The sequence below is a fragment of the Nomascus leucogenys genome, chromosome 19 (genome assembly GCF_006542625.1).
Source record: "Nomascus leucogenys isolate Asia chromosome 19, Asia_NLE_v1, whole genome shotgun sequence".
Lineage (NCBI taxonomy): Eukaryota > Metazoa > Chordata > Mammalia > Primates > Hylobatidae > Nomascus > Nomascus leucogenys.
The window spans coordinates 74,150,178-74,175,475 of record NC_044399.1 but is presented as its reverse complement, the minus strand read 5'-3'; the positions used below and the strand labels follow the sequence as shown (position 1 = coordinate 74,175,475).

Sequence of the window (25,298 nt, the reverse complement as noted above, 5' to 3'; positions counted from 1 at the left end):
CGGCGGGCCCCGACTATAGGCGGAGAGGCAGCGGAAGGCGGGACCTAAAGGGAGCCCCGCCCCGCGGGCTCTGGTTTCCGCCCAGTGGAGGGCGGTCTGAGTTTCACTCACCAAAGGAGCCGGGAGGCGCTGGCGTCTCCAAGAGCCTCTGCGTCCCTGGCAGCGGTCCTCATCTTCCCTCACGCCGGAGCCCCGATCCCTGCGCCCCGGCCCGACCCAGCTGCGTTCTGTCCGGCTAAGACGCGCGGAAACTACAACTCCCAGAGCGCATCTCGCCGAGATCGGGCCCCAAGAGTCAGATGGCGGAGGTCAGGTGACAGCAGACCCGCCTCTGCCAAAGTCTAGCCGGGCGGGGGAACGCGGTGCATTCCAGACCGGCACCTGGCGAGGCTCCTGCGTCCCGTGAGGGCGGTTCCTCGAGCTGGGGGGCTCAGGTGAGAGCGGGCGCGGCCTCCCCTGTTTCCCAGGCGGGCCCCTTGAGGCACAGCAGGTCAGCGGGGCAGCCTGCCGGGGGTCCAGCGCCCTCAGCCGCGGCGGGCTCCGTTCCCCGCCACTAGTGCTGGCCTCGCGACACGGGACAACCCCCGGTGGAAGGGCCCGAGCGGTGGTCAGCCGAGGCAGGGACAGCGGGCTGCCGGGGTGGGTGCCGTTCCCAGCCCCTTCCCTTCTGCTCAGTTGCCGCCTGGGTCTGGGTTGGGGAATTTGCAGATTGCTTTGGAGACGCTGAGAGAACCTTTGCGAGAGCGCCGGTTGACGTGCGGAGTGCGGGGCTCCGGGGGACTGAGCAGCACGAGACCCCATCCTCCCCTCCGGGTTTTCACACTGGGCGAAGGGAGGACTTCTGATCTCTGCCTCTTCCAGTAACATTGAGGATTACTGTTTTGTTAGAGCTCGCTAGGCGCCCTAAGCAACAGAGGTAACCACTTTATATCCTTGTTTCTCAACCTCATTATCCCTACCCACCCCTCTCCCATAAAATTTAATACCACTAGTACGCTATGTATTTGTTTATGTGGCCACAAACCATTGTAATAGCCAGATTTCTTCACCACCATCCCAAGCCAATTTTTTTTTTTTTTTTTTTTTTTTTTTTTTGAGATGGAGTCTCCAGCCTCCGTCACCCAGGCTGGAGTGCAGTGGCGCGATCTCGGCTCACTGCAACCTCCACCTCCGGGGTTCAAGCGATTCTCCTACCTCAGCCTCCCGAGTAGCTGGGACTACAGGCCTGAGCCACCATGCCCAGCTAATTTTTGTATTTTTAGTAGAGACGGGGATTCACCATGTTGGCCAGGCTGGTCTCGAACTCCTGACCTCAGGTGATGCGCTCACCTCGGCCTCCCAAAGTGCTGGGATGACAGGCATGAGCCACCGTGCCCAGCCTACCCCCAGCCAATTTTAGTCCCACTTGACAATGCATGCTGTACATCTCATTTAAGTCCTGTGAGGTAGTTACCACCGTCCCTGTTCAGCACCACAAGGTCACATAAGGAATAAATAGGTCAAGCCTGTCCCAGCGCACACAGCCCTTACCACTATTTGTGTACCCTCTCCAAAAGCAGGAGACCCAGGGAGTTCCGGGTCGTAGAACAGAGGACAGGACCAACTCATACCTGGCAGAGAGGAGCTGCCACACTAGACCCCCAGCCCCAGGTTGCTCCTGGGAAGGGACTGAATGGGTGAGGAGCCTTCTTGAAACCTGTGACATCTGAATGAGGCCTGGACAATAGTTAGAACTTACATAGGAAGGGCACGCCAGACAGAGCCCATTGTCGGGAGATACTTCATTTCTATCTTGTAGCTTTCACAAGCCACTAGTTGTATGTAATTATCAATCTGTTTTGTTTTTTGTTTTTTTTTAATTTGAGATGGAGTTTCACTCTTATCACCCAGGCTGGAGTGCAATGGTGCAATCTCGGCTCACTGCAACCTCCACCTCCCAGGTTCAAGCGATTCTCCTGCCTCAGCCTCCTGAGTAGCTGGGACTACAGGCACATGCCACCACGCCTGGCTAATTTTTGTATTTTTAGTAGAGAAGGGGTTTCACCATGTTGGCCAGGCTGGTCTCGAACTCCTGACCTCAAGTGATCCAACTGCCTCAACCTCCCAAAGTGCTGGAATTATATGCATGAGCCACTGCACTCAGCCTAATCTGATGTTTTTTAACATTTTAATTGACTTACCTCTCAATGTCGTTTTGTGTCTGCTGGCATCGTTCCTCCAGGTGTCTCAGCCTTTGAGGCTTGTTTGCTGACCAAGCCTGTGAGTTTGAGAAGCTGGTTAGGCCTGATTCTGCATCTAATTTCTGGAGAAAAACCAGACTCTGTCCTGGGCAACAAACTGAATCCTGAACTTGAGGCCACAGGGCAGATGTGAGGAGCGGAGAGCAGCAAGAGTGAGAGGGAGGCCTGTGGTCATTCCATACACGCAGGAGGGCAATTCCTCCAAGGTCAGGGGACAGAGAACAGGGATCCAGCGCCAAGGGCAAGGCCCCCAGAGGAGGCCAGAGAGTGGGTACAGGGTCATTCCCGGCTGGTGGGAAGGGTCTCAGATGAGGCAGACCTGCAGCAGGCAAAGAGAGAACCCTGGAGGAGACAGGGGCCAACAGAGGTCAGACAGCTGGAGCAGCCAGGGAGACTTCTTGAGGAGTATGTAAGGCAGATGTCAGGAGATGCTGGAGGCCTTGGGGAAGCTGAAATCAGAGTGGCAACAGGGATGTCTCCACACAGACCTTACCCAGAGCTTGCAGGAGGTCCGGGAGACTGTGTACTGAGGCAGCGCAGAGACCAAGCTACAGAAATCCATGCGGCCTGCCTGCTCTGGACCCGCTGTTCACCTGCTGTGTGTTGGGGTTACAGGAATGCAGTTGCCCATCTTCCACACTAAACCAAGGAGTTGCTCTGGGGCTCGTCCCTCCCCGAGTCCTCCTTGTGAATGACCCCAGCCAGTCCTGGAGTGGTGACACTTGTCAAATAAAGTCTTGACAGGCGTGGTGGCTCACACCTGTAACCCCAGCGCTTTGGGAGGCTGAGGCGGGCAGATTACTTGAGATCAGAAGTTTGAGACCAGCCTGGCCAACAGGGTGAAACCCCATCTCTACTAAAAATACAAGTTAGCCGGGCATGGTGGCAGGCACCTGTAATCCCAGCTACTCAGGAGGCTGAGGCACGAGAATTGCTTGAACCCAGGGGGTGGAGGTTTCATTGAACTGAGTTCTCACCACTGCACTCCAGCCTGGGCAACAGAGCAAGAATCTGTCTCAAAAACAAACAAAAATTTAAATATGTATATTTAAAAAAAATTTTTTTTAAGTCTTAAGGGTCAGTTGGTGTCATCAGCACTTAGACTCTTATCCCAGGACAGGAAAGGAAATTAATTTCCTTGAGGTTTGTAGGTTCACAGTGTCAAATATCTGACCACAGTTTTAACAACTTTTGGAGAAAAAGAATCTCAAGCCAGTAAAATTGCATTCTTTCCTTCTGCTAAGTTTTTGCAAAAAGCAATTGAAGAGGGAAAAATTCTGGTCTTTGTTCACTTCCTCAGGGGAGCACTTTACACAACCCATTTGTCTGCTCCGACCCCGTTTCCCCCATGTATCAAAGAAAGATAAGTCCTCTCTAGGGTGTCCCTCTGAGGCTGTGATGCAAAGCCCTGAGGTCAGAGCTGTCAAGTGGGAGTCCTTTATGAGCCATCCATGCTCCAGAGGGCAGATTGTCTACAGGGAGCTGAACTGATTCAACATTCACCTGAACTTCTCTCTTGCTGGTTTTCTTCCTAGTTCTGAGAAATCAAGAAACATGATAAGGAATTGGCTGACTATTTTTATCCTTTTTCCCCTGAAGCTCGTAGAGAAATGTGGTAAGTTTAGAAATGACACGTCAACTTTGCTAAAGAGGGAAATGGTGGCTAGAGGAAGGAGTAATCTGATCTGTTTGTTGCCACGGGTTTAGAATCATTCAGACCACATGTCTCTGTCTGCCCCTCGGCCATGTGGCCACTGGGGTGGTGGAGCAGACCCAGGTCTGGGATCCAGGTGTTCGGCAAAGAGCCAGATAGTTCCACATATAATTGGCCTTCTGCCCTGGTATCTCTGTACCCTTCCTGTATCAAAGTGAACAGTTGGTTCTTAAAGTCAGACTATGCAGCTGATTCTCAAAGTCAAACGGTAGAGCCCCAACAACCTGGGATAATATCTTAAAAGACTGGCTCAGGCTGGAGCAGTGGCTCACGCCTATAATCCCAGAGCTTTGGGAGGCCGAGGCGGGAAGATCTGTTGAGGCCAGGAGTTTGAGACCAACCTGGGCAACGTAGTGAAACCCCATCTCTACTAAAAAATAATTTTTAAAAATTAGCTGTGGGCGGTGGCTCATGCCTGTAGTCCTAGCTACTTGGGAGGCTGAGGCAGGAAGATCACCTGAGCCCAGGAGGTGAAGGCTACAGTGAGTTATGATCACACCACTGCACTCCGGCCTGAGCAACAGAGTGAGACCCAGACTTTAAAAGAAAAGAAAAGAAAAATGGCTTATGCCCCTGCCCTGTGGACCTTGCAGAGAGAGTCTTGGGTCCTGGGAAACACCAGGAAGCAGGAGAGATGGCCACCCTGTTGTACCTGGTTCTGCCAGGCACAGATCACCTGAGGAGTCTGCCCAGCATCCCCTTGTAAGATGAGAAAACCTGTCCCTTAGAGAGGGGCTGAGGAACAGGGTGCAACAGCCCAGCAGGGCTAGGGGTCACTTGGAACACAGGCTGGGATGAGTTACACGTCCTTGTAGGAGGACTGACCTTCAGTGCAGGCCTCTCTGAGGCCCGTGCCCTTCCAGCAATTCTCCCACTGCCCAAAACATCTCTGGAATTCCTTCCATAAAGAGCCATGTTTAGCACTTCAAAGGTGCCGGGCCCATTAATTTGATCCTCAGCTTGCCTGTTGGGTCAAATACAAAAATCAGATACATTTTTTTTTTTTTTTGAGACAGAGTCTCACTCTGTCGCTGGGGCTGGTGTGCAGTGGCACGATCTCAGCCCACTGCAACCTCCACCCCCCGGGTTCAAGCAATTCTCCTGCCTCAGCCTCCCGAGTAGCTGGGATTACAGGCACCCGCAACTACGCCTAGCTAGTTTTTTGTATTTTTAGTAGAGATGGGGTTTCACCATGTTGGCCAGGCTGGTTTCGAGCTCCTGACCTCGTGGTTCGCCTGCCTCCCAAAGTGCTGGGATTATAGGCGTGAGCCACCGTGCCTGGCCCAGGTACATCTTAAATTCCCATTTCAAGTGAACCTTGACAAACAATACAAATCCTGCAGAGGTTTCCCTAGAGCCTAGCACCATTGCCGTTATCTGGCCTCTTGCATCTCTGAGGAAACACTGGTCACGTGATCATCTCTTCCAGGTTTGTTAAACAATCAGTAATGTTTGTAGTCACAGCTTGTAGATAAGCAATTTCCGGGAAAGGCAGGTCTTTCAGACCCTGGAATCTGGTGTTTCTTAATACAGATGTCAGAACCCTGTCCCCACCCTGTAGGATCAGACTTTGTGAGACTGAGGCTGGAGCATTTGCGTGTGCCCGGGAGTGTGCGCGGGCACGTTTGCCTGGGCGTGTGTGTGTGTGTGTGTGGTGTGTGTGTGCGCCCGGGTGTGCGCGCGCGTGTGTGTGTGCCCGGTCGCTCATACATACTCTTCAAAGCCCCATTAGTAATGCTGATACGTTCCCCTAAGAGAAAAACAGAAAATCCAGCTACCACCACTCCAGTTACCCAGAGGGGAAGCAGGCCCAGAGAGGGTAGAAGGCTTCCCCAAAGTCACACAGCTAGAAAGTAACAAAGCTGGGACCTGCATAGGATCCCCGCTGCATGAGATCACTTTGCCTCCTTTCCTGAATGCCATTAGAAAAGAAGAATGGGCCAGGTGCTGTAGTTCACGCCTGTAATCCCAGCACTTTGGGAGGCCAAGGTGGGGTGGATCTCTTGAGGTCAGGAGTTCGAAACCAGCCTGGCCAACGTGGTGAAACCCCGTCTCTACTAAAAATACAAAATTAGCTGGGCATGGTGGCGGGCGCCTGTAAGCCCAGCTACTTAGGAGGCTGAGGTAGGAGAATCACTTGAACCCGGGAGGCAGGAGGTTGCAGTGAGCTGAGATCACACCACTGCACTCCAGCCTGGGCAACAGAGCAATTCCCCATCTCAAAAAGAAAAAAGGAAAGAAGAATGGAAGCCACCATAAAATCAAGTCACTGGAATTGAATCTCCAACCTCATTCTGCCCTTGCTGTTTCTTTCTTCTCTTTGCTTTGGGTAGTAATTATGAAGGACCACAGATGAGATGACTGGCCCTCACACTTGTCTGTCTCTGACTTCTCTGGGTGGAATCTTGAGGCAGTGCAGCCTCGTGGCAAGAACCTAGGTTTTGGACTAGACAGGCCTAAGTTTGAATCCCGCCCTCACCATTTTCAAGCTGTGTAGGCAAGAAACCTTTCCTCTTAGAATGCCCAGTTTCCTGAAATGTAAAATAGGAATAATAATGCCTACCTCAGCCGGGGACGGTGGCTCACGCCTGTAATCCCAGCACTTTGGGAGGCCGAGGAGGGTGGATCACAAGGTCAGGAGATCAAGACCATCCTGGCTAACATGGTGAAATCCCGTTTCTACCAAAAATACAAAAATTAGCCAGGCGTGGTGATGCGTGCCTGTAATCCCAGCTACTCGGGAGGCTGAGGCAGGAGAATCGCTTGAACCCGGGAGGCAGAGGTTGCAGTGAGTTGAGATCGCGCCACTGCACTCCAGCCTGGGCAACAGAGCGAGACTCCGTCTCAAAAACAAAAAAAATGCCTGCCTCTCACTTTTGCAATAATTAGAAAATGGGAGCTAGGAGTATAGCAGAGTAGCTGGTATTGGGTAAGTGCAGAGTGGGAGAGAGGCCTATAAGAATTAATTTTAAAAACCTGTCCAAGCATGGTGGCTCATACCTGTAATCCCAACACTTTGGGAGGCCAAAGAGGGAGGATCACTTGGGCACAGGAGTTTGACACCAGCGTGAGCAACATAGTGAGACCCCATCTCTACAAAAAAAAAAAAAAATTTTTTTTGAAACGGATTCTCGCTCAGTTGCACAGGCTGGAGTGCAATGTGGCATGATCTCAGGCAACCTCCGCCTCCCGGGTTCAAGCAATTCTAGTGCCTCAGCCTCCCAAGTAGCTGGGATTACAGGTATGTGCCACCACACCCCACTAATTTTTGTATTTTCAGTAGAGACAGAGTTTCACCATGTTGGCCAGGTTGGTCTCAAACTCCTGACCTCAAGTGATCTGCCCGCCTCGCCCTCCCAAAGTGCTGGGATTATAGGCGTGAGCAACCACACCTGGCCAAAACAATTTTTTTTAATTAGCTGGGCGTGGTGGCGCATGCCTGTGGTCCTAGCTACTGAGGTGAGAGGCGGCAGTGGTGGGAGGATGGCTTGAGCCTGGCCGGGTCAAAGCTGCAGTGAGCCATGATCACTCTTTTTAGGAGGCACTCAGGATGGTGTCATGACTCATTTTGTAAATCTGATACAATGTAAAGATTTTAGACTTAGGCCGGGCGCGGTGGCTCACGCTTGTAATCCCAGCACTTTGGGAGGCCGAGGCGGGCGGATTACGAGGTCAGGAGATCGAGACCACGGTGAAACCCCGTCTCTACTAAAAATACAAAAAATTAGCCGGGCGTGGTGGCGGGCGCCTGTAGTCCCAGCTACTCGGAGAGGCTGAGGCAGGACAATGGCGTGAACCCGGGAGGCGGAGCTTGCAGTGAGCCGAGATTGCGCCACTGCACTCCAGCCTGGGCGACAGAGCGAGACTCCGTCTCAAAAAAAAAAAAAAAAAAAAAAAAAAAAAAAAAAAAAAAAAGATTTTAGACTTATGGGGCCAGCTTCCTAACTGCCTCCCACCTTGGGCTAAAAATGTCCTGCAGTTATCATGTGATGATAATAATAGTAACAATTATTTTGCATCTGGGCTTTGTGGAAAACACTTCACAAGCATTGCTACATTTTATCTTCACAATGACTCATTGAGATAGGTCTTGCCATTCTCCCCATTGTACAGATAAGGAAATGGAGGTTTGGAGAGGGTAAGTATCTTACCCATGGTCACACAGCTAGGAAGTATCAGAGCCAGGATGGAACTGTGTGACTTTGGAGCCCAATATCTCAGTTGCTGAGCACCTCAGTTTTCTGTGGTGCTAAAGAAGGAGGAAATAAAAATTCTCTGCAATGGTTCTTGGAGTGTTCACAAACTCCTATTTTATTTATTTATTTTATTTTATTTTGTTGAGACGGAGTCTCACTCTGTCACCCAGGCTGGAGAGCAGTGGCTCAATCTCAGCTCACAGCAGCCTCCGCTTCCCAGGCTCAAGTGATTCTCTTGCCTCAGCCTCCTGAGTAGCTGGGACTACAGGCGCCCGCCATCATGCCCAGCTAATTTTTTGTATTTTTAGTAGAGACAGGGTTTCACTGTGTTAGCCAGGATGGTCTTGATCTCCTGACCTCGTGATCCGCCCGCCTCGGCCTCCCCAAAGTGCTGGGATTACAGGCGTGAGCCACCGCGCCCGGCCTAATTTTTTGTCTTTTTGGTAGAGACAGGGTTTCGCCATATTGGCCAACCCTGGTCTCCAACTCCAGACCTCAGGTGATCCACCCACCTCGGCCTCCCAAAGTGCTAGGATTACAGGTGTGAGCCACTGTGCCCGGCCCTCAGCCTCCTATTTTATAATGCAAAGATTGTAGGAGCTCTGTGGCCATGTAGATCTCCCACTTACCTTGACCTGCACTACCTCCGGCAAAGCCCTAGGGATCCAGAGTCTGGCTGGCCGCCCGGCATCACTTTGAGCATCCTGTCCTGAGCAGTGGCTGGTTCTGGGACTTGCTTATCTGGCGTGGTCCTCAGCTCTAGGCAGAATTGAACTGGTGGTACAGGAAGTCCCAGTTATGCAAGCCCAGAAGAAAGCCTCGGAATGACCTCAGAAGAGTGAGCCTGAAAAAGAAGGGCAGAGTCACCACAGTGGCCTCCAGGCCCTGAGGCTCCCCATAAGGAAGGGACTGCCTTTTGCCGCTCTGAGCACCTTGGCCTCTGCAAGGGCCAGGGGACATCCTGTTCTGAGGAGCCCAGCCAGCCAGCAGGGGACTGGAGACTGTGGACTGTGGGGACCTACGGACTTGGGACAGAGCTTCCATCTGCATTCACATGTGCTGAGTATGGAGAAGGCAGCTCTCAGGGTCTGAGAGGCTCCGGGTAGCAGAGCCTGGCCTGGCAGGGCAAGCTTCAGGCTGTGATCTCCTTAGAGATGAGGTTACAGAGGAAGAGAAACTACCAGGTAGGAGTATTGAGGCGGAGAATCAGAGGTCAAATTGGGTAAATTTAAGTTTCCTTCCGGGCCAGGTGTGGTGGCTCAGGCCTGTAATCCCAGCACTTTGGGAGGCTGAGGCAGGCAGATCACCTGAGGTCAGGAGTTCAAGACCAGCCTGGCCAACATGGTGAACCCTCGTCTCTACTAAAAATACAAAAATTAGCCAGACGTGGTGCCACATGCCTGTAATTCCAGCTACTTGGAAGGCTGAGACAGGAGAATCACCTGAACCCGGGAGGTGGAGGTTGCAGTGAGCGAAGATCATGCCACTGCACTCTAGCCTCGGTGACAGAGCGAGACTCTGTCTCAAAAAAAAAAAAAAAAAGTTTCCTTCCAACCCAAGCATCTAAAATATCAGATCTCAATTCATCTGCCTTTGAGGGCTCTGAGTGTCGGGGTCTGGGTGGGGGAACCGGCGCTGCTGGCAGCCTTTGAGGGGTCTGAGTGACGGAGTCTGGGTGGGGGAACTGGGCCTTGGGGTCTGAGTGACGGGGTCTGGGCTGGGGGAACAAGGCCTGCCGGCAGCCTCTGCCATTGCGAGGACCCTCCTCATCACAGTCATGCACCTGCTTCCCCGCCCAGCCTAGAGTCCTGATCATGACCCCCAGGCTGTGTGTAACCCTGAAGGCAGTCAGGCAGGGGAGGTGAGATGGCAGGTGTGGCATGGGCCTTCCAGCACCCCTGGGAGCAGAGGCTGGGACGGGGCTGCCCAGAGAATACGGGAAGCACACAAAGAGAGGCTTACTTAGCCTGATGCCCTGGGCTAGTTGGCATTCTTTTTTTTTTTTTTTTTTTTTGAGGTGGAGTCTTGCTCTGTCGCCCAGGCTGGAGTGCAGTGGTGCTATCTCAGCTCACTGCAACCTCCGTCTTCCAGGTTCAAGCAATTCTCTACCTCAGCCTCCCAAGTAGCTGGGACTACAGGTGCGTGCCACCAAACCCGGCTAATTTTTTGTATTTTTAGTAGAGACAGGGTTTCACCATGTTGGCCAGGATGGTCTTGATCTCCTGACCTTGTGATCCACCCACCTCGGCCTCTCAAAGTGCTGGGATTACAGGCGTGAGCCACCGCGCCTGCCCAGTGTTCTTTCTTTTTTTTAAGAAAATACTTTGTAGAGACAGAGTCGCTCTGTGTTGCCCAGGCTGGTCTCCAGCTCCTGGGCTCAAGCGATCCTCCCGCCTTGGGCTCCCAAAGCGCCAGGTTTACAAGCGTGAGCCACCACGCCCAGCCCCAAGATGGTTTTCTAAGACCCTAAGACCCAGACCTGCTTCCTCCCTCATCCGGGGGGGCCTGTTTGTCAACTTGATTCTGAGTTAACAGCTTAATGCCAAGAACTCTCTGAGAGTGAAACAACTATTCACCCTTCTTCCTCCAGTCCCCCGCAGTCAGCCCCAGGAAGGGGACCAGTGCCGGGGTGAGCTGGGTTAGGAAGGGACCCCAAAGGGCTCTTTAGAAACTCATTAGCTGGGCCCATGTGTCTCTCTGAGAGTGCAGGAAAGGGGCTGGCCCAGTTCTTCAGGGCATTTTGACTTCACGAACAGAGGAAACCCCTGTGCTTTCCATCTGAAGAGGTGGTTCATGGCTGCCTTTTACGCTCCCAGATCACGCTTGAATTCCCCTGTAATGATTTTTGGGCTCCATGGTTCTCTAACGGTCTCTGGGTAACTCAGCCGCAGACTCTCAGAGCCTGTCACCGCTGGGGGAGGAGGACGCTCCGGTGTTTCCTGCTCAGGCCTGTTTTCTTCCATCTCTGTCTCTGGCAGCAGGTGGGGAAGGAATCTAACCAGGGCCTGTGTCTGCAGTCCCATCACAGAATAGGGCCTGTCAGAGAGTCAGAGCTCAGGAGTTCAGATGTCAGGGGTTTCGGCCCAGTTTCCTGTCACAGGCCCGAACTCTGACCCAGTGCCTCATGTCATTGATTTGGGTCCTTCCAGAGTCAAGCGTCAGCCTCACTGTTCCTCCCGTTGTAAAGCTGGAGAACGGCAGCTCGACCAACGTCAGCATCGCCCTGCGGTAAGTTCCTGGGCCTGGCGCTGTGCTCAGCTCCGCTCAGGCCCCGCAGCTGGGTCAGGGCTGGCCCCTGGCTCAGTCTGTTCAGATTTCAGACGCGCTACTCTTATCTCTTACCTGTAAGACGAGCCCTAGAAAAAGGGATGGTGCTAGTCCTGGGCTGCAGGATGGGATTGCAGAGGCTGACCCCCACGCTGAGTCCTCACTTCCCTGGGAGCAGAAGGAAGGGGTACTTCTCTCAGAGATGTGGGTCTTTTCCCAGCATGGGAAGAGTCCTGTGTGACCGGTTCTGAGGTCAGATTTCAAAGCGATTCTTTCTAAGACTAAGTATTTGAAGAGAGCCCTGAAGGTCAAGGGGCAGGGGGCTGAGCAGCTGGTCAGTGCTTCTGAGGTTGCTTTCAGAAGCAGGAGTGGCCGCGTCGTGTGAATGCCGCTCATGCTGGGCCTTGTCTGGAGTCTCACTTGCTGCCATCTGCTGGCTTAGGCACAAGCGTCGCGACCTAGTCCAGTCCGTGCCAGGGAGGCTGCCTCTGCCTTCTCTGCTCTTAGCTGCTTTGTCCTTCCCTTGCCTCCCGGCCGTGAGGATTCCCTGATGAAGAAGACCTAGAGCCCTCTCCTTCTCTCTTTATGCCTCTCCCCGCTTCCTCGCCTCTCCTGCGAGATCTGGCCTGAAAGCAAAGCTTTGGTTCCGAGGCCCTTAGCAGGCCTGCCATTCCACTCCTAGCTCCTTCTGTCTCTGCATACCCTCCCCCTGCAAATCTTACAAGTCATCTCTTACCACAACTCTCCAGGCCCCTGGAGCGGCCTCCCACTGCCTTTCAAATTAACTCCAGGCCTCTAAACCCAGAGCCAGGGCCCAGGAGACGGCTTCCAGCCAGCACGTCTGCCTTCTCCTGTCAGATGCCTCTCCCAGCTTTCCAAGTCCACACTGCTCCCTTCTCGTTCCCTGCCTGAGCCCTCTCCTCCTTCAGCCAAATGCTGGCCCTCACACAAGGCCCCACTCAGACCCGACAACCTCTGGGAAGCCTTTCCCACCGGAGCAGGGAGCCATGGCCCTGGGCCTCCAGATGCCTCCTTTGTCATTCACACCCAGTTTGCTTTCTTCTCTATTCTCACCCTACGCTGAAGGGACGGACACCTGGTCTCCTGATTAAGACAGGAAAGCCTATGGGAGCAGGGTTTCCACCTGGCTACCTGTCAGGGTGGAGCACGTAGTATTTCCTAAGCCTAACTGCTTGAGAGTTGAAGGCCAGATGTGAAATCCAGAGGGTTGGTTGAGATCTCACTGTGTCCAACTTCTCAGCAGTAATTAGACTCTTGTCCTCCACAGGCCACCATTAAATGCAACCCTGGTGATCACTTTTGAAATCACATTTCGTTCCAAAAATATTACTATCCTTGAGCTCCCCGATGAAGTAAGTAACCAATCTTAACGGATGGGTAGGGAAATGCTAGGTAACACAACACATTTGAATTAAGAGCTGGTGGAAACAGGTCTCCTAGGCGGCCCCTGTTCCATCAACCTAGAAATCTGTGATTTTGGCTTTGTTGGTCTCTTTTGGGAATGAGTATCATATGCCATTAGATGGAGTTAAGAAGGTGATAGTGAGGAACCCGAGGCAAAAATAGTTCTGGGAATGTAAACGTTCTTACCGGGAGTGGTGGCTCATGCCTGTAATCCCAGCACTTTGGGAGGCCAAGGTGGGCGGATCACCTGAGGTGGGAAGTTCGAGACCAGCCTGGTCAACATGGTGAAACCCCATCTCTACTAAAGTAAATACAAAAATTAGCCAGGTGTGGTGGCACGCACCTGTAATCCAAGCCACTTGGGAGGCTGAGGCAGGAGGATCACTTGAATCCAGGAGGCGGAGGTTGGGGTGATACTAGATGGCCCCACTGCACTCCAGCCTGGGCGACAGAGCGAGACTCCGTCTCAAAAAAAAAAAAAAGTTCTTACAATTTTCTAAGGCCTGGCTGCTCAAAGGGCATTCAAGGACCAGCAGAATTGGGCTTCCTTAGGAACACAGCATCTCAGGCCCCATCTGAAACCTGCTGATTCAAAGTCAGCACACTAGCAAGATCCCCAAATGGTTTGAGTCCACATTAAGGTTTGTGAAGCCTCATTCTGCGACACCATTGGTTGGGTGTCATTTCCAAAAACCAGTGCCCGAAGCTGTGTGATCTAACAGTGATCATTACCCGTAGCTTTATGCATGTATCTATTTGTGTGTACCCTGCCTCCACCTTACTGAGGATTTGAGCCAGTAGCTATTCAATTAGATAAAAGGCATCCATAGAGGAGGTGGTAAATAAGGGTTTAAATAACAAGATGAATGCAAGTCACTCAGGGTGCATAACTTGTGGAGAGCTATTGTACAATATGGTGATACAGTTAATAATCACGTATTACTGCGTGCCTAAAAACTGCTAAGAGATTAGATCCTAAATGTTCCCACCACAGCTGGGTGCAGTGGCTTGCACCTATAGTCCTAGCTACTCATGTTCGTAACAACAACAAAAAAAAGATAAGTATATGAGATGATATTAATTAGCTTGATTTAGTCATTTCACAGTGTATGCATATATCAAAGCATCATGTTATATACTGCAAATATATACACTTTTTATTTGTCAATGATACCTTAATAAAGCTGGTGGAAGCAGGAGAAGAATGCAGGGATGAGATCAGTAGCCATGAGGCACATCGAGATGGGCTGCAGATCAGCGGTCTGAGCCCCCTAGGAAGCAAACAGGAGTGAAACACGATCAGTCTCAAGCATGTGGGAATCTGTGATCTGAAAAATATAGCATCGCTGGCTGCAGAGATGTGTACCTGTAATCCCAGCTACTTGGGAGGCTGAGGCAGGAGAATCACTTGAGCCCAGGAACTCAAGGCTGCAGTGAGCCATGACTGTACCACTGCCCTCCAGCCTGAGTGTTGGGAGCAAGACTCTGTCTCTAAAAAATTAAAAATAAAATGTTTAAAAATAACAGCATTGCTGAGTGAGGATCTCGGAGTGTCCAGCTAAGGGGACCCCGCATGAGAGGGAGCTCTCCCCGCTGGTGAGCACCTCGTTAGTGCCGTTTCCCACACCTCCCCTCTTGCCCAGGGTGTGAGGCCAGCATGCAGAGCCGGTGGGTTCTAACAGCACAGCCCTCTGATGCACAGATTAAATTCTGATGCTGGGAGGAACAGATGCTGATTGCTTCGTTTAGGGCCAAACATCTAAGTCAAAGTGTCATCTTTTTATTTTTATGTATTCATTTATTTTTTATTTTATTTATTTATTTATGTAGAGACAGAGCTTCACTCTTTCGCCCAGGTTGGAGTAAAGTGGCGCAATCTCAGCTCACTGCAACCTCCACCTCCCAGGGTCAAGCGATTCTCCTGCCTCAGCCTCCCAAGTAGCTGGGATTACAGGTGCCCACCAGCAGCCCCAGCTAATTTTTGTATTTTTAGTAGAGATGGGGTTTCACCATGTTGACTAGGCTGGTCTTGAACTCCTGACCTGAGGTGATCCACCCGTCATGGCCTCCTACAGTGCTGGGATTACAGGTGTGAGCCACTGCGCCCGGCCATTGATTGATTGAAACAGAGTCTCGCTTTGTAGCCCAAACTGGAGTGCAGTGGCGTGATCTCAGCTCACCGCAACCTCCGCCTCCCGAGTTCAATCAATTCTCCTGCCCCAGCCTCCCGAGTAGCTGGGATTACAGGCACACACCACCACACCCGGCTGATTTTTGTATTTTTAGTAGAGATGGGGTTTCACTATGTTTGCCAGGCTGGTCTTGAACTCCTGGCCTCAGGTGATCCGCCCACCTTGGCCTCCCAAAGTGCTGGGATTGCAGGCATGAGCCACCACACCTGGCCAAAGTGTCCTCTTTTTAAAATCAAAAAAGACACCAAACAAGCCTTGGCTGTAGGAGTCCTTGAACCTGAAGCACAAACAGGTCCAGCAAATCCATGGTGTCAGTCAGGGTAGCAGTGACCCTCAGGGCCAGGGGAGGCTGGAGGAAGCAAGCGGGAGTTCCGAGGACTTGGGAATGTTTCATTTCTTCATCTGGGAGCTGGATGCATTCAGTCTGTAGACTTTCATCAAGCTGTGATGTGTGTGCTTTTCTACCCATATGTCATAGTTCAGTTTTTTAAAAAGTCTTCAATGGTGAGAGGCCAGGCACGGTGGCTGACATCTGTAATCTCAGCACTTTGGGAGGCCGAGGCGGGCAGATCACCTGAGGTCAGGAGTTCAAGACCAGCCTGGCCAACATGGTGAAACCCCGTCTCTGCTAAAAATACAAAAATTAGCCAAGTGGTAGTGGTGTGCGCCTATAATCCCAGCTACTCAGGAGGCTGAGGCAGGAGACTCACTTGAACCTGGGAGGCAGAGGTTGCAGTGAGCTGCGATCACACCACTGCACTCCAGCCTGGGTGACAGAATGAGACCCTCTCTCAAAAAAAAGAAAAGAAAAGAAAAGAAAAGTCTTTAACAATGAGAGCCAAACCATTGGTGTGAGATGGCATTTATGGGCCCCAACCTACCTCTTCAGGCTCCTGCCTCACTGGCCCTTCCCCACCCACCTCTCACCACTCCCCTCCACTACCTGTGATGCTGGAAGCCTCTGGTTAGAACATGGCAGTTGGGTGGTCTAGGAGCCAGGCCTGTGAGCCTTGGGTAAGGCAATTCACCCCGATATAGCACCGTCTCCTTATTCGCAGCTGTACGGTGAATAATGTCTACTTGACAGCCTTGTGAAGATTAAAAGCACTAGCAAGTGTAAAATGTCTAGGATTGACTGGGCGCGGTGGCTCATGCCTGTAATCCCAGCACTTCAGGAGGCCGAGGCAGGCAGATCACCTGAGGTTGGGAGTTCAAGACCAGCCTGGCCAACATGATGAAACCCAGTCTCTACTAAAAATACAAAAATTAGCCAAGCGTGGTGGCGAGTACCGGTAATCCCAGCTACTTAGGAGGCTGAGGCAGGAAAATCACTTGAACCCGGGAGGCAGAGGTTGCAGTGAGCCGAAATCATGCCACTGCACTCCAGCCTGGGTGACATGAGCAAAACTCCATCTAAAAAAATAAAAATGTCTAGGATTGTCCCTGGCACATAGAAAGCACTCAGTGAAAAGTAGCGATTATCATTTCATTCTGTCTTGTATTGGTCAATCGACCGATTTTCTCCCTGCCTCGTTCCAGAAGGGATTTAGTGGCCACTTAACAAATATGCAAGCAACGTTGCAAGGAATATCTGTTAAAAATAAGAAAAAGTGAGTGGCAGGAAAATAAAAGAGCCAGGAGTGGCACGCGTTATGAAGACGTACCTTGCGAGACGTGGACCATAAGTTGGACTCCGGGCTTTGCTGCAGCCGCTATACCATTTCAATTGTTCTGCCAAAGCCCCTGATTTCTGGTGCTAAGAACAAGAAGGCAGTGCTTCAGGGGTCCTCATTAAGAAGCCACTGCAGGGTGCGGTAGAGCGCCTGTAGTCCCAGCTACTCAGGAGGCTGAGGCAGGAGGATTACTTGAGCCCAGGAGTTGGAGTGATCAGTGAGCTATAGTCGCACCACTGCACTCCAGCCTGAGCTACAGAGCAAGACCTGCCTCTTGGAAGGCCGGGCGCAGTGGCTCACACCTGTAATCCCACCACTTTGGGAGGCCAAAGCGGGTGGATCACCTGAGGTCAGAAGTTCGAGACCAGCCTGGCCAACATGGCGAAACCCCATCTCTACGAAAAATACAAAAAATTAGCCGGGCATGGTTGTGGGCACCTGTAATCCCAACTACTCAGGAGGCTGAGGCAGGAGAATCACTTGAACCCTGGGGGCGGAGGTTGCAGGGAGCCGAGTTCATGCCACTGCATTCCAGACGGGCAACAGAGTGAGACTCCGTCTCAAAACATATATAATAAGAATAAGAAGCCACTGCAGTCTAATGAGCCAGATCCTCACGGTACCTGCAATATGGGTGGAGTATTATCCAGGGAGCACAGAAGCTGGGGACCAGGGGAGACAGTTGGGTTCAGTAAGGATGTCATCCCGCTCCCCATCACTGCAGCAGGATTTAAGAGTCTCAGGAAGGGCTGGGCGCGGTGGCTCACACCTGTAATCCCAGCACTTTGGGAGGCCAAGGTGGGTGGATCACTTGAGGTTGGGAGTTTGAGAGCAGGCTGACCAACATGGTGAAACCCTGTCTCTACTAAAAATACAAAAATTAGCCGGATGTGGCGGCACACGCCTATAATCCTAGCTACTCGGGAGGCGGAGGCAGGAGAATCGCTGGAACCAGGGAGGTAGAGTTTGCAGTGAGCTGAGATCGCGCCATTGCACTCCAGCCTGGGCAACAAGAGCGAAACTCCATCTCAGGGAAAAAAAAAGAGTCTCAGCAGGAATGCTTGGGAGATCAGATGTTGCAGGCAGGCTTCCAGGTACTTTTTCTTGAAGCAGAGCATTTGCCAAATATTGGGGAGCAGCAAGGGTGAAAATGCCCTCTTTGCCAAGTGCCTCATGTATGTGCCTCTTCTGCTTTGTCACTTGGCAGCCAGGCTGGCACAGGGCACACATGGTTTTGTGGACATTGAGGAGCCTAGTGATGACGGAAGTAGAAGCGATGGTATTGTTGTGGTATAGCAGTGGCCCCGTTGGCTGTGCACCAGGCTCTGTGCTGTCAGCTTTCTGGACATCCTGTCATTCATGGCAGCCCTGAAGGGTAGACACTTTTGTTAACTTGCTTTACGGATGAGCAAACTGAGATCAGAGCTTCAATAACTTGCCCAAGGTGACATGCCCAGTGAGAGGATTGAGAGCCATCCCTCCTTCCCTCAGAGATAAGCCAGAGGAGGGCAGGAGGACAAGTCCATAGCTCTGCTCAGAAAGCCTCACCCAGGCCAGGCACGGTGGCTCACGCCTGTAATCCCAGCACTTTGGGAGGCCGAGGTGGGCGGATCACCTGAGGTCAGGAGTTCGAGACCAGCCTGGCCAACATAGTGAAAGTCCGTCTCTACTAAAAAATTAGCTGGGCATGGTGGCGCGCACCTGTAATCCCAGCTGCTCGGGACTCAGGAGCCTAATGCAGGAGAATCACTTGAACTCGGGAGGCAGAGGTTGCAGTGAGCTGAGATCGCTGCACTGCACTCCAGCCTGGGTGACAGAGCGAGACTCTGTCTCAAAAAAAACAAAAAAAAAAAACAGGAAAGTCTCACTCAGGCCAGGCGCGGTGGCTTACGTCTATAATCCCAGCACTTTGGGAGGCCAAGGCGAGTAGATTGCTTGAGCCCAGGAGTTCGAGACCAGCCTGGGCAGCATGGTGAACAAGAAGTTCAAGTCAGCTGGTGGGCACCGCGTCTCTCCTTTTGCTTAGTAAGCTCTTGGAAGATGAGGCTGCGGGTGATGCGTCCCTCCGTTCCCTAGTGTGTAGCATGGTGCTAGATGCCAGCGGGGTCCTCAGTAACTGTACATGGCATCGGATTGAACCTCAGTCTTCCTAACAGGTTGTGGTGCCTCCTGGAGTGACAAATTCTTCTTTTCAAGTGACATCTCAAAATGTTGGACAAGTTACTGTTTATCTACATGGAAATCACTCCAATCAGACCGGGTAGGCTGGCCTCAGCGCGTGCGGGCCTCACATGACAAGAAGGGGGCCGTGCTGGGTGCGTGCGAGTCTCCTTTGGAAGCCCAGCTCAGCTCATCCCCGTCCCCAAACTCCTTTCCAGCCCGAGGATACGCTTTCTCGTGATCCGCAGCAGCGCCATTAGCATCATAAACCAGGTGATTGGCTGGATCTACTTTGTGGCCTGGTCCATCTCCTTCTACCCTCAGGTGATCATGAATTGGAGGCGGAAAAGGTAACCCCCTGGGCCGTACATGCAGGCTGTCTTGGGGCCCCTAGGAGCAGGGTGTTCCAGCAAGGCTGCTGATGGCACAGCCTCCGACGTCCTGTCTACCCTTCTGTCTGCCTGTCCTTTCCAGAAAGTTGTCCCAGTGGGAAGTTGTCCCAATGTGAAGGCTCGGAGAGCCTGGGTCGGACCTCCTTGCTGGGCGTTTCATCCCTTGGCCAGCTCAGCCCCTCCCTGGGAAAGCAGCAAAACAGGGAAAACGGGGCTCCTTAGTTTAGTGGAGAATGGGCAGGGGAGGGAGGGCAGTCCATCGTGAATCTCCTCTGCGCTGGGTCCATGCGGCCCTGGAGGATTGCGGCGTCAAGTCCTGTAGACTCGGCCTTTGGGATGAAGCTGTCCCACCTTGACTTGCGAGGACACAAGCTCTCCTGCAGTCACCCTGGCCACGTGGGCCTCCTGGGGGGATGGCAAGCAGAGAGCCGGGAGGAAGACGCTTTCTTCTGGAGGCCTCCCGACTCCCCTCTGGAGCCAGGACTTGAGGGGCAGAGAGATCCTGGGCAGGGGAGGAAGGGAGGAGGGAAGTCGCTCTCAAGAAGGCAGGGATTGTGTGGCATCCCTGTGGGAGCAGGAGGGACCTAAGGACAGTACCCTGCTTGAGAAGGGCCGAGTCCTCCGTCCCTGTGGCCTGGGAGCCCTGTCCCTCCCATTCCCCACAGTAGTGCCAGTCCTCACCCTTGGCCCTGCCATGCCCTTCCACCCCCACCAGCCCTCACCCCCTGCCCTGCCCCTCCACCCCCACCAGCCCTCACCCCCTGCCCTGCCCCTCCACCCCTGCCAGTCCTCACCCCCCGGCCCTGCCCCTCCACCCCAGCCAGTCCTCACCCTCTGCCCTGTCCCTCCACCCCTGCCAGTCTTCACCCCCTGCCCTATCTTGCCCCTCCACCCCCTGCAGCGTCATTGGTCTGAGCTTTGACTTCGTGGCTCTGAACCTGACGGGCTTCGTGGCCTACAGTGTATTCAACATCGGCCTCCTCTGGGTGCCCTACATCAAGGTACGGCCTTGCCTGCCCCACATCTCTGCCCACGTGGCGTGGTGGCCCGGCTGCCCCTCACCACCCAGCTTCTCCCACCCACCAAACAGGAGCAGTTTCTCCTCAAATACCCCAACGGAGTGAACCCCGTGAACAGCAATGACGTCTTCTTCAGCCTGCACGCGGTTGTCCTCACGCTGATCATCATCGTGCACTGCTGCCTGTATGAGGTGAGACCAGGCCTGGCCCCCCACAGGCCGCCCCAGCCAACACCCACCACCCCACCTCACCTTTGACAGAAGACGCGGCAGAGCCTGGGAAAGGAAGGGTGTGTGTTCATTCATCCAGGTCCCGTGCTGGGCATAGAAGACACCCATGAGTCCAGGCCCTCAGAGCTCCCCAAGTCTGGGGTGAGGGACTCAGGGAGAGGCAGTGGCTGGACTCAGGCTGAGAGCCGTGCGCAGAGGAGCACAGACAGCTCATGGAGGAGCGCAAGGCCCTAAGCCCCGCCAGGGAGGAGGGAGGAGGGCGGAGGAAGACGTTTGGTTGGGCTCCAAGGATGAGTGAAGTTCCTATGGAGGAGGGGAGGGGCCAGGGTGGGCTCTCGGAGGGGTCAAGTCACAGAGGCCAAGGGGCATTTGAGAAGGACCCTGAGCAGGTGGGTGCAGCTGGGCTCCAGGGTGCCAGGAGGGGCAGGCTCCTGAGTGGTCCAGGAGGGGCCTGCGTGCAGGTGGAGGCACCTGTATTCAGCTTTGTTGCTGGAGGCCATGGGTGTCAGCAGGGCAGGGCCCCGCCAAGGCTGGGTCCGGGGACCCCTGATATGACAGCTTTGCTTTCCCTTCTCTCAGGGAGTTCCCTTCACACTCTAAGGCCAGCCAGGGGCTGTCTGGTCCCACCCGTATGAACCTTCTAGGCTTTCTTAGCTTTTGGTGTGAAGCGAGAGTGAAGGAGGCCCATGTTGGGCCTGTGTTCAGGGAAAGGCAAGGCGAGGGAACAGATTCCTGAGATCCTCAGGCTGCCGCCGGGTCGTGGGACGAGTCAGTACCTGGCTGGGAGAGGCACCAGGCCACCAGAGGTCGGAGCCCACGTCTCCAAGTGAGTGCTGAGAGGCGCCTAGTTCTGCCAAGTAGGAACAAAGCAGACGGAGCTTGAGAGTCCAAGCGGCCTGAACAGGAGGCCCTGGCGATGAGAAGGTGTGGTTGGTGCTGGGGAGATCCAGCACCAGCCCAGGTGTGATGCTTTCTGTGGCCCGGATGTTCCCCTGCCACAACCCCAGTGCAGCCCCAACCTCACAGGGGCTCCTTCAAGGCCAGGGTCCGGCCTCCGTGCCCCTCTCTAAGCCCGCCCTATCCGGGGCCGTCCTTGCTCAGCCCCGGCGTGGCCTCTGTGGGTCCGCATCTCTGCGGCCGTCCTTGCTCAGCCCCGGCGTGGCCTCTGTGGGTCCACATCTCTGCCGTCCTCTCGCCCCCAGCGCGGTGGCCAGCGCGTGTCCTGGCCTGCCATCGGCTTCCTGGTGCTCGCGTGGCTCTTCGCATTTGTCACCATGATCGTGGCTGCAGTGGGAGTGACCACGTGGCTGCAGTTTCTCTTCTGCTTCTCCTACATCAAGCTCGCAGTCACGCTGGTCAAGTATTTTCCACAGGTACTTCCGGGGCCCTGTTCACGTGGCCGGTGGCAGGAGAGGCGAGAGCTCCATGGCCCAGGCCCTGCTCCGGTGCGGCAGCTCCTGCCGGGGCAAGGAAACAGGATGGAAAGCCACAGGGAGCCCGGGAGCCCAGCAGGGGCGGGGTGGTGGGGAAGCCAGCCTGCCGCTCTTCCCCCGGGCTGGAATCACAGGAGCTCGTTAGCGGAGGCCCCTGGGACCCCACGCTCCCCTAAGCATCAGGCGTCGTGCGGGTGGTTCCCCTTCTCCACACCCCAGTCTTTCCTGATGCCTTTGGCTCTGCCCCCACCACTGCCTCCATTTCCACAGCAGGAGACTCTGGAAAGGTGAGGTGGGAGGAGGGAGCCCCTTCCTGCACAAAGCTCAGTCCGTCCTATGAGCACAGCTGGTCCTCTTCAGATCCAGGGACTCAGGGTCCAGCACATCTTGCCCCATGGCCTGGGACAGGGTCGGGGCTGAAGTTGCTGCACCTGGGGATCTAGGGCCTCATTTAACTCACCCCATTCCCAAAGGGAGGAGCCTTGTTCCCGTGTCCCCAGCCCTGGCAGCCTTGTGTTCTGTCAGCTCAGGAGGGCGAGCGTTCTGACTGGGAGGCAGGGCTGGACTCAGGCTGAGCAGGACTAAGTTCTGTGGACAAGGAGCCCGGGCATTCCGCGCCAGGCCAGCCTGCACAGGGGCTGGGGCGGGACACGGGGAGGTAGTGAGGGGATGCGGCTGGTTGAACAGTATTGAGCGTGTTGAAGCTGGGAAGCTGGGGTCAGGTCCCGGGAGCTGGGGAGGGCTTCCGAGGAGGGGAAGGTTTGGGGAAGTGGGCCCCAGTCCCTGAGGGTGGGAGGGCTTGGGGTCAAGAAACCGGGGATGGACGTTTGGAACTGTCCAGGACTGGAGGGACGGCAGCAAGTACGGAAGAGGGTGAGCCAGGACACAGACAGGGACCGACTGGAGGCTCACTGGGAGGCCACCAGAGAGGCCAGGACCTCTCAGGACGTCCCCACAGTCCCGCCCCCCAGACCCAGGAAGCCCCGGCCAGGCCTGGGGGGGTACTTAACCCCGCTCTACAGATGGGGAAACCAAGGCTAGGAGAACTGTCACTTGCCCAAGACAGCAAGCTCCGGTGATGGAGCCGGGATTCCAAACCAGAAGTCCCACTCCCACCAGTCCCTAAGCACACGAAGTCCAGGCTGAGTCTGGGGACAGCCTTCCCTGGAGGTGAGAAGAATCATAGCTGCAGGGAAACTAGCGGAGGGCCTTGGCCCCAGGGATGTGGAGGAGACGGGGAAGGCCGCATCGGCCCCGCCTCCGCTGGAGGTGTGAGGTGTGGGGGCTGGGGGCCTTTGCTTGCTGTACATGCAGATGAGACGCCCACCCCCAGGGCCACCCCAACTGTTCCTTGGCTGAGGCCTGTCATAGCCCAAAGGTCACTGTGTTCCTTGGAGCCAAGGCCCCAGTGGGAGGAATGAGAACCGCTTTTGTTTGGAGGGGCAGTCACGAGGCGCATGAGGCAGCCGCCCAGTCCTCACCGCCCTCTGTCTGTCTGTCTGTCTGGCCCAGGCCTACATGAACTTTTACTACAAAAGCACTGAGGGCTGGAGCATTGGCAACGTGCTCCTGGACTTCACCGGGGGCAGCTTCAGCCTCCTGCAGATGTTCCTCCAGTCCTACAACAACGGTGAGTCAGCCGGTGGGCTGCTGGCCACCCTGTGGCTGGAGCATCGGGCGGGGCCAGCCTTCCCGGGACCCTCCAGCCAGGGCTCCACCCCCACCTGGGATCCAAGCCAATCCAGCCCCCAAGGAGAGACCCACCTCGGGGCCTTCGTAACTGGAGGATCTGTGGTTTTCTGGGACCCCCACCTCCCACCACCCCACATGCTCCAGCTCCCTCAGGAGCTGCCAGCCTAACGCCAGCTTCTGTCCCCCGGCTGCCGACAGACCAGTGGACGCTGATCTTCGGAGACCCAACCAAGTTTGGCCTCGGGGTCTTCTCCATTGTGTTCGACGTTGTCTTCTTCATCCAGCACTTCTGTTTGTACAGAAAGAGACCGGGGTATGACCAGCTGAACTAGCACCCAGGGACCCAGTGTACCCAGCCCCTGGCCTCCTGCCCTGCTGGGGAAGGCCTCACCCAGCGAAGGCCGGAGAAGCGGTTGGGCCCTGGCACGCAGGGCTGGCTCAGTGTGCGGACAGAGGAGAGCACTCTGCTCCTGGGGCCAGAGGCCATTCAACAGCCTGCCTTCGTCCGGGCCCCTCCTGGGCCTCCCCGGCCAGGCACGTGGCACCGTCGCCTTGACGCCGCCATCTCTTTTCTTTAAGGCTTCAGGCAGCGCGCACAGGCTCTGGGAGCCGTCTCAGGCAGGACTGGGCACCGAGCTTGCAGCCGAAGGCCTTGCCCCAAACTACCAGCGTTTCTGCGAGCAGCTTGAAGGGCTGACCTTGCAGCCGGGAGAGCCAAGGGCACTTTGCTGCCACCGCTGCGTTCCCAGAGACCAAGCAGCCAGGTGCCGTGGCCAGTGGACTCAGAGGTGCTGGTGGAGGGGCTAGGACTTTGGGGTTAGGCCTTGGGGCTCTCTCTGAAGGCCACTTTCCTGACATACTCTCTCTACATAACTCAGCGTCCGCGACTGCAGCAACAGCTGGCCCTACCCAGAGTATTTCTGAGCCCTGAGGGGCCACCAGATTGGTTCTGAATTGGACTCATGCCCAGCAGATTAGCATAGTAACTCCTTTCAGATTTTCTGGAGGGACGTTTGGAAGTGGCCTACTCTCTTCTGCCCTCTCTCCTACCTCCACCTTCTCAGATGAGCTCCATCTGAGCACATCCAACTGCTCCTTACCCAGCATCTGGAGTACAGGACACATCCCTCTCCTGCTACCAATCTGTGCCTTAGAGGTCTCTTAGGCCTGCCAAACGGCGAGCAGCTCCCCTGCAGGGAGGGCAGGCCCCCTTCTCTCTCTTTCCCCAGACCCCTACTTGAGACCAATTTCTGGCCTGTTCAGGATTCTCAGATAAGTATTTGTACTTGAGACCACCTCACACAATCTGTATGGGCCCAACCCTGATCTCAAACCGCCTTCCCTCCGCCCGAAGCCATCGTCCTTCCTATGGCAGCAGGGGGGTCCCAGGACGTGCCTCATACATGACTTGAGCTTGTCAGTCCACTGAGTTTCCTTCTACAAGAACAACGCGAGGGGCCTGTATCTTGAATTAAAACCTACTCGCTTCCTTTCTGCACTCTTGAGTGTGTGCTTGATACAGAAGGCAGGTGTGCTGGCCTTCAGAGCCAGGTGCCCTGCTCCCCTCATGTAAGGAAGCGCATAAGGTTGTGAAGTTCACTGACCCAAGAGGGCTGCGTGCTGACCCCACACTTCACTGGGGAGCCCTCTTGGGTAGTGCGAGAC

The 25,298-nt window shown here is 54.4% G+C and overlaps 1 protein-coding gene and 2 long non-coding RNA genes across 6 annotated transcripts; 1 reads left to right on the top strand and 2 right to left on the bottom strand.

Moving 5' to 3' along the window:
• Positions 1–6: 6 nt before the first annotated feature.
• Positions 7–25,131, top strand: CTNS (cystinosin, lysosomal cystine transporter). Of its 4 annotated transcripts, XM_012501487.2 has the most exons (13): positions 7–434; positions 709–916; positions 3,776–3,855; positions 11,300–11,378; positions 12,706–12,790; positions 18,864–18,967; positions 19,086–19,217; positions 20,161–20,260; positions 20,350–20,469; positions 21,711–21,881; positions 23,454–23,571; positions 23,832–23,946; positions 24,213–25,123. In XM_012501487.2, exons 3-13 carry the CDS (start codon positions 3,795–3,797, stop codon positions 24,328–24,330), a joined length of 1,203 nt encoding a protein of 400 aa, XP_012356941.1. In that variant the 5' UTR covers positions 7–434; positions 709–916; positions 3,776–3,794; the 3' UTR covers positions 24,331–25,123. The 4 variants fall into 4 exon arrangements, with proteins under 4 accessions (XP_012356941.1, XP_030656584.1, XP_030656582.1 ...); XM_030800724.1 differs by having other exon boundaries at positions 23,832–25,131; XM_030800722.1 differs by lacking the exons at positions 23,832–23,946; positions 24,213–25,123 and having other exon boundaries at positions 21,711–23,566.
• LOC115831576 lies at positions 8,762–14,248 on the bottom strand. The gene is made up of 3 exons (XR_004027105.1): positions 14,209–14,248; positions 14,017–14,113; positions 8,762–8,994 (listed from the first exon to the last, which is right to left on the bottom strand). It is a non-coding gene; the product is annotated as an uncharacterized LOC115831576 (long non-coding RNA).
• LOC115831577 lies at positions 19,212–21,627 on the bottom strand. The gene is made up of 3 exons (XR_004027106.1): positions 21,285–21,627; positions 20,530–20,595; positions 19,212–19,761 (listed from the first exon to the last, which is right to left on the bottom strand). It is a non-coding gene; the product is annotated as an uncharacterized LOC115831577 (long non-coding RNA).
• Positions 25,132–25,298: the final 167 nt, after the last annotated feature.